This window comes from Dama dama, chromosome 19 (assembly GCF_033118175.1).
Source record: "Dama dama isolate Ldn47 chromosome 19, ASM3311817v1, whole genome shotgun sequence".
Classification (NCBI taxonomy): domain Eukaryota; kingdom Metazoa; phylum Chordata; class Mammalia; order Artiodactyla; family Cervidae; genus Dama; species Dama dama.
This window is the reverse complement of record NC_083699.1, coordinates 92,230,771-92,244,426: the sequence shown is the minus strand read 5'-3', so window position 1 is coordinate 92,244,426 and position 13,656 is coordinate 92,230,771. Positions and strand designations below refer to the sequence as shown.

The following is a 13,656-nucleotide window of genomic DNA, read 5'->3' as shown; positions in this document are numbered from 1 at the left end:
TTCAAGAAACTAGCTTTAAATGAATATGACTATCTAAGCAACCATCTGTGGGTCTGAGGGTCTATAGTTTCTAAACACTCTTACAGTCATTTTTAGTGATTCAGCTGTGGTCCAATTTACGTGTCTCTGTATTTCCTTTACTAGGACTTAGAAAAACTCAGTCAATTAAATAGTTAAACATAATTAAAAAGCTATAAGGTGACAAAAGATGACCAAAAACAGATAATTTGCATTCCACGGCACTGGATTGGTAAATATATTATAATCTCATGAAAAGAACAGCTTTCCTTGAAGATCAAAATATAATGATTTCAGGATTCATTTTCAGCAATGTGTTGAAGTTATAGGCACTCTAACCCAACAGTGATTCTGTGGGTGTGGAAGTGCCCTGATACCAGCAGTTGTAGAGACTCATCCATTGTAAAGTAACTGGTTGACCAAGTGTCCTGTGAGTGGCCAATATCCTCATCACAGTAACAGACTTGAAATTTGAACCCTTTTCAGATATCCTAGCAGACAAAACAATAAAACCGAAGAGCGGGGATCGGGATGGGGAATACGTGTAAATCCATGGCTGATTCATATCAATGTATGACAAAACCCACTGAAATGTTGTGAAGTGATTGGCCTCCAACTAATAAAAAAATAAAAAAAATAAAATAAAATAAAATAAATGTCTGTGCACCTCTGTATTTGTGGGCATGATTTACTATGCCATGTTTCACGGATAATTTTTTAATATCCTTGAGATACTTGTTTTCATTGAAGCACACTATAAAACATTGTGCTATCTTTTGCCAGGGGAATGAGTTGTGATATTTGGTAGGCGGTGTCCTGAGAACTAGCATGGCTAAAAATTAGCAGAATAGCGGTAATTTGTGCATCGTGCTTATTCAGGAAACCCATTAGAATGTTAACTCTGATGGCACGAGTTCACACAGGATTCAACTTGATGTTTGAAGATCCTATTTTTCTCTTCAACAGGTTAATTATGTATGGCTTTGTGAAGGCTATGGTCTATGCTGACCAGCTGAAAAATGGAGATTTTCATTTCACTGACTGTTTGTTCTTTGGTTCACTGATGTCTGCTACAGATCCAGGTAATTGCCCAAATAATATATTTTCTTCTTTCTAAGAGTCAAACATTTAAATTGAATTTTTCTCTAAAGAGCATCACCCAAGTCAACATAGTAATTCCTTATTCCTTTTCACTTGCAGTTGACATATCTGTTAGTGATTTTAAAAAGCAGGTGAATATTCTAACAACTCTCAAAAAATGGCTTTCAAAGCAACTTAAAGTAATGGGGAAGACTCCTTAAAATTCTCCATTGTTTGTTTCCCTAGAACATGTAGCCATCTTGACTTATGCTTCTTAATTCTTCTCTATTTAACTTGTCTTCTTTCAAAAATGCTCCATTGCAGTGGTCCCCAACCCTTTTGGCACCAAGGACGAGTTTTGTAGAAGACAATTTATCCATGTACCAGCAGATGGGGCGGGGGGGTGGGGGGCGGTGAATAGTTTGGGGTTGATTCAAGCATATTACATCTATTAATGCCACCACTGATCTGACAGGAGGTAGGGCTCAGGTGGTAATTCCAGCAATAGGGAGAGGCAGCAAATACAGATGAAGCTTCATTCATTCAACCACTGCTCACCTCCTCCTGTGTGGGCCAGTGCCTAACAGGCCATGGACTGGTACTGGTCTAATGGCCCAGGGGTTGGGGACCCTTGTTCTATTGAATTAAATGGTAAAAAATAATCTTGAAAATTAATTACTATATAATGTTTCAAACATATTAAGAATAAGGAAAATATTTTAAAAAGTTGTCATAAGTGTAGTCGCTCAGTCATGTCCGACTCTGTGACCCTGTGGACTGTAGCCCACCAGGCTCCTCTATCCATGGGATTCTCCAGGCAAGAACACTGGAGTGGGTTGCCATTTCCTTCTCCAAGAGTAGTCATATACACTTCATATTATCAAATTATGATAATAATCAAATTTGGCCGAAGTGTTTTATCGATATCCTCCTACATTCCTTCTCACTGTGACTGAATTATATTAAAACAAGTCTCAGACATTGTATCATTTTATTTGCAAATGTTTTGAAAAATGACAGTTGTCATTATGAAACCTAAAAATATTAACAATCTTTTTTAATATTATCAAAGTGCTATCCTCTGTTCAAGAAGGCAGAATTTTCTTTTTGTCATTATCTTTATTAGTTCATGTAGTAGTCTGTACAAATTAGAACCCAAATAAAGGCTACACATTACGATTGATGGATATGGCATCTAGTATTTTTTTAATCTATATGTTACCCTTCCATCTTCTATTTTTCTTGTCACTTATTTATTGGAAACAGAAAGGCAAATTGTCTTGTGGTTGAATTAAATATGATTACTTGAAATGTTCCACTAGCCTCAGGATTTCTTGTAAACTGATGGTTAAATCTAGAAATTGAATCGGTTCATTTTTTTGGCAAGATTACTTGCTTGCTCTGAGTCTCTATAGAATCACATCAGGAAGCACAGAGTGTTTGGTGACCAAGCTGTCAGTCTGATCCATCACACTGCTGAATTATTGCTCCAGCAAAGACCACCAGAACACACCTGTAGTTGAATAAGACATGTTTATTACATGTTATAATGAAGAAACTGCTCACCAGAGGAACAGTGGGACCTCTCAGAGGGTGTTAGAAAGGAATGTTATAGGGTGTGGGCTAATGCTTGGTGATTTTAGGGAGGGCTTAAGGAATCAGGACTTTGCTCTGGATTAGATGCTGTCAGAAAGCATGAGTGATAGGACATTTTAGTAAATCTTCTCTAGCAGGAGGAAAGACTGAATAGAGCCTAAGCCTACAATTGGTAAAGAAATAGCATCACTCATGATAGCCAGGATAGGGATGCTGCAGTTTGGACAGTCTTCATTATTTGTGCTTAAATGTGATTACCCAGTAGTCTTGTTTTTGTCTTGATTCTTTATGGTCACAGAGTGAAATTGTCTGATGTTTTATGTGAAATTATTTATACTCAACAAGAGAACAACAAGGCCCAGCTGATAGTAACAGGCCAGCTCCCATATACCAGGGGCTGCTCTTCTCTTTCTTAGACTAGCCCAGCAGCATTGGCACCATGTGGCACCTTGTTTTAAATACAGCACCAGAGCTGCTGAATTAGCTTCTAAAATTTAACAATATCCTCAAGTGGTTTATGAATGCATGCATGCTTGCCTGCTCAGTCACTTCAGTTGTGTCCAACTCTTTGCGACCCTATGGGCTGCTCTCCACCAGACTCCTCTGTCCATGGGATTCTCCAGGCAAGAAAACTGGAGTGGGTTGCCATGCCCTGCTACAGGGTATTTTCCCAACCCAGGGTTTGAACCCACATCTCTTGCATCACCTGCATTGCAGGTGGATTCTTTACTCACTGAGCCACCTGGGAAGCCCCAAGTGGTTTATATGCACACTAAAATTTGAAATTTAGTTAGTCAAATCAAATCCCAGTCATGGGGAAATTCTGTAATAAAATCCCAATGACCTTCAACCAGACCAATTTACCTGCCTTCTGAGAAATCTGTATGCAGGTCAAGAAGCAACAGTTAGAACTGCACATGGAACAATGGATTGGTTCAAAATCTGGATAGGAGTACATCAAGGTTGTATATTGTCACCTGACTTATTTAACTTATATGCAGAGTACTTCATGTGAGAGGCTCAAGCTGGAATCAAGATTGCCAGGAGAAATATCAATAACCTCAGATAGGCAGATGATACCACCCTTATGGCAGAAAGCAAAGAGGAACTAAAGAGCCTCTTGATGAAAGTGAAAGAAGAGAGTTAAAAAGTTAGCTTAAAACTCAACATTCAAAAAACTAAGATCATGTCATCTGGTCCGATCACTTCATGGCAAATATATAGGGAAACAATGGAAACAGTGCGAGACTTTATTTTCTTGGTCTCCAAAATCACTGCAGATAGTGACTGCAGCCATGAAATTAATAGATGCTTACTCCTTGGAAGAAAAGCTATGACAAATCTAGACATCATATTAAAAAGCAGAGACATCACTTTGCCGACAACGATCTATATAGTCAAAGCTATGGGTTTTCCAGTAGTCATGTACAGATGTGAGTTGGACCATAAAGAAGACTGAGTGTCCAAGAATTGATGCTTTTGAAGTGTGATGTTGGAGAAGACTCTTGAGAGTGCTTTGGACAGCAAGGAGAGGAAAACAGTCAATCCTAAAGGAAATCAACTCTAAATATTCATTGGAAGGACTGATGCTAAACCTGAAGCTCCAATACTTTGGCCACTGATACAAAGAGTTGACTCATTGAAAAAGACCCTGATGTTGGGAAAGATTGAAAACAGGAGGAGAAGAGGATGACAGAGGATGAGATTGTTGGATGGTATCACTGACTCTATGGACATGAGTTTGAGTAAACTCCAGGAGTTGGTGATGAACAGGGAAGCCTGGTATGCTGCAGTCCATGGGGTCGCAAAGAGTCAGACACCACTGAATGAGTGAACAACAACAAATTTTAGCTAATGACCTTAGTACTCATCAATGGTTATGCTAGTCTAGTATGTATTAGTGGTTATAAACTAGTGCTGTGTTAATTCTATCCTACCTTTTTGCATGTATTAGCTGGTACTCTCCCAAAAGAAGTAGTTCTCCAGATCAACTATTTGAGTGCCTGTGGTATTATTTAAACAAAAAAATCAGGATAAATTATTGATCTTTGTATTTACTAATTTTCAAAATAATGAATTGTTTCTCTAGCATCTCCCACATATGATCAAGGAGGTATATTTTTTTCTTACTATTTTTTTTGCTTTTATTTTTTTTAATTAATTTATTTATTTTAATTGGAGGCTAATAACTTTACAATATTGTAGTGGTTTTTGCCATACATTGACATGAATCAGCCATGGATGTACATGTGTCCCCCATCCTGAAGCCCCCCTCCTACATCCCTCCCTATCCCATCTCTCAGGGTTGTCCCAGTGCATCAGCCCTGAGCGCCCTGTCTCATGCTTCAAACCGATACTGGCGATCTATTTCACATATGGTAATATACATGTTTCAATGTTAAAGTATCATATCAATACATGGATTTAAACATAGTTGATATGTTCCCATCTACTACAGTAATTACACTTTTTGATGATCAAAATATTTCATTTTTGACAACTAGGGGACTCTTCAGATTTCTCCTACATCCATTTGCCATAAACCCAAGTCTTTCAGAGATTTCTTATTTTGGAGCAGGACTAGACATTCCAACCTTATCTTGTATGTGGAAACAAACATATCTCTAAGAAATCTTGCTTCTTTATAAGAGGGGAATTTATTTAGAGCTTAAAATGTGGGCACTAGGTGTTTTCATTGCTATTGGATTGGTCATTGTTTCTAGATATTTTTATTTGTTTTGAAGGAGAAATAATATCATAAGTTCATATGAATATTGTTAGTTTCAATTTACATTTATTTAACTGCCTTGAATTTACTTTGTATTTAAATTTTTCTTCTGCTTCTTTTCTTCTTTCTGTTACATTAATATAATTTCTTATGTCTTTTAAATATATTTTTTCAAGGTTATAATACACATTATCACTAAAAATGTGATTATTGAAAACTGCTTAGATTTCATTGCAGTTCTTTTTAAACTTTATATATATGCCACTAGGATGAATAGCTAAAAATTACTCTGTTTTAAGAGTTCTTAAAATAATCCTCTATGTAGTTAAGCCACAAGTCAAATATACAATAATGTTCATTTGTTTCACTTTGCTTTTAATTTCTGTTTTGAAATTAGATTAAATATCTATAGAATTCCAAAATGAAAACCAAAGAAAAGAAGAGAAATCTAGCTTTTATCCCTGACTTCTCTACTCCAATTTTTCAGCCATTTTGGCTGGTTTTTAGTTTATTCTTCTGCTTCAAATCTAAGCAAATAAGCATGAATACACCCAATCATGCACACATGGTTAATCACCTTGCTGTTCTTTAATTAGTAGTATTTTGAAGAGTAATCCATAGCAACATATAAAGAGCTTTTTCATTTTCTTTTATAGCTGCAGAGCACACAGTAGTTTATTCAACCAGCTGTCTGTTGATGGACATTTGGTTTTTTGGTTTTTTTTTTTTTGGCTTTTGTAATTATTAATGGTGTTACAATTAATAACTTCAATAACTTTTCACATTTTGCCACTGTTTCTTTGGGAAAGATTTCTAGAAATAAGTTAAAAAGTATTTGTAATTTTCCTGGATGCCAAATTCCTTTCCATAAAGTTTGTACCATTTTGCATTCAAACCAGCAATGTATGACATTATGTGTTCTGCACAGCCTTGCCAATGCAGAATTCTGTTACAATTTTGAATTTTTACCCACACAATAGGTGAGGATTTTTATTTCTCTGTGGTTTGACTTGTTGCTTTTCTTATTATGAGTAAGATTGAACATTTGCTCATATGTTTAGGGTACATACACATTTTTTTTTGCCGCAAACCAAATGCTTTTAAGTTACCCTTTTCCTGGTAGGGTTGTTGGTATTTTATTTTTCATGTTTCAGAAGCCCTTAATATATTAACCCTTTGTCTATAATTTAAGTTACAAATACTCTTTGCAGTTTGTTTTAAATGTATTATTTTGTTTATGGGATGTGGGTGTAAAAAGTACTTATTAATGCCTGATGTTGACCTGTTTTCTGGAAGAAGATGAAATGAAAGTATGTCTCAGATTTGGAACCCAAGGTATTGATTAGAGGATCATAGCTGCAGAGTGGAGTATGGGGATAGACCACTTCATCTCCAGGCTTGGAGACGACTGGCCATGAAGTCATTGCTGGAACATTTCCGGCTACTGTCTCCCAGTGCCAGGGAAATGCAGAAGTCCTTTGGCATCCATGGAAACAAGGCCTGCAGATAAAGTATTTTGAACCCATCAGTGACTTCTAGTTTGTTAGGGTTGTTGGATACTTTGTTTTTCTTGGTCAAGTCCCACTTTAGCTCACCTTTGAACAATCCATTGTTTTTTAGTTCCAGTGCCCATGGCCAAGTTGTTGGAGTCTATGGAATGACTCAGCCAGCTCCAAGCACAAGCCTTGTTCCTCCTGTGACTAGGGATCATTCCTGAGGTTATGTTTACATGACACAGGAAAAGTGATTGAAATAGAAAACAATATCTAGCTCAGTAAGATGGCTATTTATCTGCATCGTATCAAGCAACTGAGCTGACTGACTCTTTTAAAACACAGAATTGACTCACAGCCATAAAGAGAATCTTGGGAACCATGTCCACTTTTCAAGCCTGGCACAGACCAGCTTTGCAACTTTGGGCACCACTTCACCTCTCTAGATTTTATGGGTTCCTGGAAGTGGAAGATATTCGATCTCATCTTTTCCAACCACTTCATTTTACAGATGAAGAAACTGACTTTTCATCTGTAAAATGAAAAGTTTTGACTAAAGCCCTTTGCAGCTCTAACATTTTGTGATTCTTAAGAATTTCTGTGAGCTTTTTTGTTTAATTTTAAACAAGGTTTTTTTTTGGTTTTTTTTTTTAGTTGTTCAAAGTGAAGCTAAAGCCCTTCACCCAGACATTTTGGGGTTCTAACCCCAATTCAGCAAATGTTAGAGAAGATCGCACATAGCAGAGACCCACAGATATACAGAAATACTTAGGCTCCCTTCTATTCTGGGAATTAGTTATATTAAAACACACTGAGTATAGTCTCTGCTAAATTGGTATAATTTAAGATCTTCAACAACCTTTAAACACCTATTTAATCTTATCCCACAATTACACATTTATTGCCTAAATTATTGTGACTTACTAATGAGAACCTATGCTTGCTCTCCAGGTCTGATTTTTCTTGGCCTTCTTTAAATTAATTCTTTCCCATTTAGCCTTAGCTAAATCTTAGCTAGGTGTTATTAACTATCCATATTTTTCTTTTATAGATATATATTTAGACTTAAATCTAATTCTTCCTCCATGTTTCAGACTCTCTTCAGCCAATTTTCGGTTTATCTCCAGTTAGGATGATTTGGCTATTATTTGATTGATTTAACTTCCTCCTTTCCTCTCTGATGAAGGTCTTACTAATAATATAAAGGTAATCAGCATCCCTTAACAGAAAGAGTGGATAAGTAAAGGCAGAGGTTCCGAAGAGACTGTGTATAAGAAATTGTAGGGTAGAGGAAGAGAGAAGTACTTAAGAGGGCTTGGAGTTCTCAAGCTCATATTCAGATGTGTTCCATATGTGTGTGCTCAGTTGCTAAGTCGTGTCTGACTCTTTGTCACCCCATGGACTATAGTCCGCCAGGCTTCTCTGTCTGTGGAATTTCCCAGGCAAGAATACTGGAGTGGGTTACCATTTCCTCCTACAGGGGATTTTCCTCACCCAGGGATCAAACCTGCATCTCCTGTGTCTTTTGCATTGGCAGGTGAATTCTTTACCACTGAGCCACCTGGGAAGACCCAGGTTTATTTAGACAATAGGAGGTTGGGGAAGGGGAGAGAAACAACTGATAACATGGCAATACTGTAGGGTAAAATTCCCAGCAACTGTAAGTAGATGCCATAGTTAATATCCTTCACTTTACAAATGGCCAAAGCCTAGCAGGAAACCCTCTGGCCTAATATTATCCTCGTGTCTCTTTCATCACTGGCTTGGGTTCCAGTATGGTAAATTTAGATTATCCAAGATAATGATTTTTATTATTAAGTTTGAAAAATCCCTTTATAGGGAGTGAGTGAGACAGAGAGGTCATCAATGTACGTAAAGACCCTTGGGAATCACAATGTACATGTGTGCTATTCTTTGAACATGTCAATCTGATTTTTTATTAATGAATAGTCAATTTACAATATTATATTAGTTACAGGTGTACAACATAGTGATTCAATATTTTATATATTATACTCCATTTAAAGTTATTACAAAATAGCAGTTATATTTCCCTGTGCTGTACAATATATCCTTGTTGTTATTTTATACATATTAGCTTGTATCTCTTAATACCATACTTATATCTTGCCCTTCCTTCCTTTTTCCTCAGTGGTAAATACTAGTTTGTTCTCTATATCTGCGAGTTTTTTCTGTTTTGTTATATACATTCACTTGTTTTATTTTTTAGACTCTACATATAAGTGATAACATGGGCTTCCTTGGTGACTCAGACAGTAAAGAATCTGCCTGCAATGCAGGAGACCTGGGTTTGATCCCTGGGTTGGGACAATCCTCTGAAGGAGGGGATGGTGACCCACTCCAGTAATATGACCTGGAGAATCCCCATGGACAGAGGAGCCTGACCGGCTATAGTCCACGGGGTTGGAAAGAATCAGACACAACTGAGAAACTAATCACATAAGGGATAGCATAGTGTATTTGTCTTTCTCTGACTTATTTCACTAGGCAGGATACCCTGTAGGTCCATCCACACTGTTGTAAGTGGCAGAAAATTTTTGATGGCCAAGTAATAATCAATTGTGTATATAAGCCACATCTTCTTTAACTATTTGTCCATAGCTGGACACTTAGGTTGCTTCCATAACTTGGCTATTGTGAATAATTGTGTTATAGATATTGAGGTACATGTATCTTTTGGAATTAGTGTTTTCATTTTCTTTGGATATATACCCAGCAGTGGGATTGCTGGATCATATATAGTTCTACTTTTAGTTTTGGAGTAATCTTCTGTACTGTTTTCCATAGTGGCTGCAAAAATTTACAATTCCACCATCAGGATACTAGAGTTCCCTTTTCACCACATTCTTGCCAACATTTGTTATTTGCAGAATTTTTGATGATAGCCATTTTGGTAGGCTTGAGATGACATCTCATTGTAATTTTGATTTGCATTTCTCTGATGATTAGCATTGTTGAGCATTTTTTCATGTATCTATTGGCCATCTGTATATCTTCATGGAAAAAAAGTCTATTTAGGTCTTCTGCTCATTTTTTAATCAGGTTGTTTCCTTTTTGATATTGAGTTATATGAACTGTTTATTTATTTTAGATACTAACCCCTTATTGGTCATATCATTTGCAAGTATTTTCTCCCATTCAGTAGATTGTTTTCTTTTTGTCAATGTTTACTGTTGCTGTGCAAAAACTGTTAAGTTTAATTAGGTCCCACTTGTTAATTTTTGCTTTTATTTGTTTAGCCTTAGAAAACAGATCCAAAAAAATGTTGCTAAGATTTATGTCAAAGAGTGTTCTACCTATATTCTTTTCTAGAATTTTTATGGTTTACATCTTTATATTTAAATCTTTAATTCACTTTGAGTTTGTTTTTGAATATGGTCTGAGCAAATGTTCTAATCTCATTACCGTCTTTGTAACTGTCCAGTTTTTCCAGCAACACTTACTGAAGACACTATCTTTGCCCCATTGTATACTCTTTCCTCCTTTGAATTGAAGTCACTCAGAAGTAACCGACTCTCTTCAAATCCATGGACTGTAGCCTACAGGGCTCCTCTGTCCATTGGATTTTCCAGGCAACAGTACTAGAGTGGGTTGCCATTTCCTTCTCCAGGGAATCTTCCCAACCCAGGGATCGAGCCCAGGTCGCCTGCATTGCAGGCAGACACTTTACCATCTGAGCCACCAGGGTGCCTCCTTTATCATAAATTAATTGGCTCTAAGTATATGGGTTTATTTCTGAATTCTCTATTCTATTCCATTGATCTTTGAGTCTGTTTATGTGCCAGTACTATAATAGCATATTAAAAAGCAGAGACATTACTTTGCCAACAAAGGTCCATCTTGTCAAGGCTATGGTTTTTCCAGTGGTCATGTATGGATGTGAGAGTTGGACTGCAAAGAAAGCTGAGCACCAAAAAATTGATGCTTTTGAACTATGGTGTTGGGGAAGACTCTTGAGAGTCCCTTGACTGCAAGGAGATCCAGCCAGTCCATCCTAAAGGAGATCAGTCCTGGGTGTTCATTGGAAGGACTGATGCTGAAGCTGAAACTCCAGTACTTTGGCCACCTCATGTGAAGAGTTGACTCATTGGAGAAGACCCTGATGCTGGGAGGGATAGGGAGCAGGAGGAGAAGGGGACGACAGAGGATGAGATGGCTGGATGGCATCACCGACTCAATGGACAGTGGTTTGAGTAAACTCTGGGAGTTGGTGATGGACAGGGAGACCTGGCATTCATGGGGTCGCAAAGAGTCGGACACGACTGAGTGACTGAATTGAACTGAACTGAACTGATGCTATTTTGATTACTGTAGTTTTTATGTAGTCTGAAGTCAGAGAGTGTGATACCTCTAGCTTTGTTCTTTTTTCTCAAGATTGCTTTGACAGTTCTGGATCTTTGTGGTTCCATATAAACTTTACAATTGTTTGTTCTAGTAAAAATGCCATGAGTTTGTTAATAGGGATTGCATTAAATCACTGCTTCAGATAGTATGGCTATTTTAACAATATTAGTTCTTCTAATCCAAGAGTATGAGGTATTTTTCCATTTCCTTTTATCATTTTCAAATTCTTCATCAGTGTTTTATAGTTTACAGGGTATAGATCTTTTACCACCTTGGTTTAGTTTATTCCTAGATATTTTATTCTTTTTGATGTGATTTTATTTTTTTATTTTTTTTAATCTGTTTTTTTTTTTTAATTAGTTGGAGGCTAATTACTTCATAACATTTCAGTGGGTTTTGTCATACATTGATATGAATCAGCCATGGATTTACACGTATTCCCCATCCCGATCCCCCCTCCCACCTCCCTCTCCACCCGATTCCTCTGGGTCTTCCCACTGCACCAGGCCGGAGCACTTGTCTCGTGCATCCCACCTGGGCTGGTGATCTGTTTCACCATAGATAGTATACATGCTGTTCTTTTGAAATATCCCACCCTCACATTCTCCCACAGAGTTCAAAAGTCTGTTCTGTATTTCTGTGTCTCTTTCTCTGTTTTGCATATAGGGTTATCGTTACCATCTTTCTAAATTCCATATATATGTGTTAGTATGCTGTAATGTTCTTTATCTTTCTGGCTTACTTCACTCTGTATAAGGGGCTCCAGTTTCATCCATCTCATTAGGACTGATTCAAATGAATTCTTTTTAACGGCTGAGTAATATTCCATGGTGTATATGTACCATAGCCTCCTTATCCATTCGTCTGCTGATGGGCATCTAGGTTGCTTCCATGTCCTGGCTATTATAAACAGTGCTGTGATGAACATTGGGGTTCACGTGTCTCTTTCAGATCTGGTTTTCTCAGTGTGTATGCCCAGAAGTGGGATTGCTGGGTCATATGGCAGTTCTATTTCCAGTTTTTTAAGAAATCTCCACACCGTTTTCCATAGCGGCTGTACTAGTTTGCATTCCCACCAACAGTGTAAGAGGGTTCCCTTTTCTCCACACCCTCTCCAGCCTTTATTGCTTGTAGAGTTTTGGATAGCAGCCATCCTGACTGGCGTGTAATGGTACCTCATTGTGGTTTTAATTTGCATTTCTCTAATAATGAGTGATGTTGAGCATCTTTTCATGTGTTTGTTAGCCATCTGTATGTCTTCTTTGGAGAAATGTCTGTTTAGTTCTTTGGCCCATTTTTTGATTGGGTCATTTATTTTTCTGGAATTGAGCTTCAGGAGTTGCTTGTATATTTTTGAGATTAATCCTTTGTCTGTTTCTTCATTTGCTATTATTTTCTCCCAATTTGAGGGCTGTCTTTTCACCTTACTTATAGTTTCCTTTGTAGTGCAAAAGCTTTTAAGTTTCATTAGGTCCCATTTGTTTATTTTTGCTTTTATTTCCAATATTCTGGGAGGTGGGTCATAGAGGATCTTGCTGTGATTTATGTCGGAGAGTGTTTTGCCTATGTTCTCCTCTAGGAGTTTTATAGTTTCTGGTCTTACATTTAGATCTTTAATCCATTTTGAGTTTATTTTTGTGTATGGTGTTAGAAAGTGTTCTAGTTTCATTCTTTTACAAGTGGTTGACCAGTTTTCCCAGCACCACTTGTTAAAGAGGTTGTCTTTTTTCCACTGTATATCCTTGCCTCCTTTGTCGAAGATAAGGTGTCCATAGGTTCGTGGATTTATCTCTGGGCTTTCTATTCTGTTCCATTGATCTATATTTCTGTCTTTGTGCCAGTACCATACTGTCTTGATGACTGTGGCTTTGTAGTAGAGTCTGAAGTCAGGCAGGTTGATTCCTCCAGTTCCATTCTTCTTTCTCAAGATTACTTTGGCTATTCAAGGTTTTTTGTATTTCCATACAAATTGTGAAATTATTTGTTCTAGTTCTGTGAAAAATACCATTGGTAGCTTGATAGGGATTGATGTGATTTTAAACAGTATTATTTTCTTGCCTTCTCTTTTTGATAATTCATTATTGATGTATAGAAAAGCAACACATTTCTGTATATTAATCTTGTAACTCTACTAAATTCATATATTAGTTCTAATAGTTTGAAGGCTTTAGGATTTTCAGATAGAGTAAGATTTCTCATGATAGAGTAACATGTCATCTGCAAATAGTGACAATTATACTCTTTCCTTTCCAATTTGGATGACTATATTTATTTTTCTTGTCTGGTTACTATGGCTAGGACTTTCAATACTGTGTTAAACAGAAGTGGTGAGAGTGAACATCCTTGTCTTTTTCCTGATGTTAAAGGAAAGACTTT

At 37.1% G+C, this 13,656-nt stretch overlaps 1 protein-coding gene across 3 annotated transcripts in view; it reads left to right on the top strand.

Moving 5' to 3' along the window:
* The window catches only part of SLC9A9 (solute carrier family 9 member A9), a 676,865-nt gene that overhangs the window by 184,153 nt on the left and 479,056 nt on the right, over positions 1–13,656 (top strand). For all 3 annotated transcript variants that reach the window (XM_061167805.1, XM_061167802.1, XM_061167803.1), the window contains exon 5: positions 985–1,100. In XM_061167805.1, the coding sequence (XP_061023788.1) occupies positions 985–1,100 (116 nt within the window). The remainder of the gene's footprint in view (positions 1–984; positions 1,101–13,656) is intronic.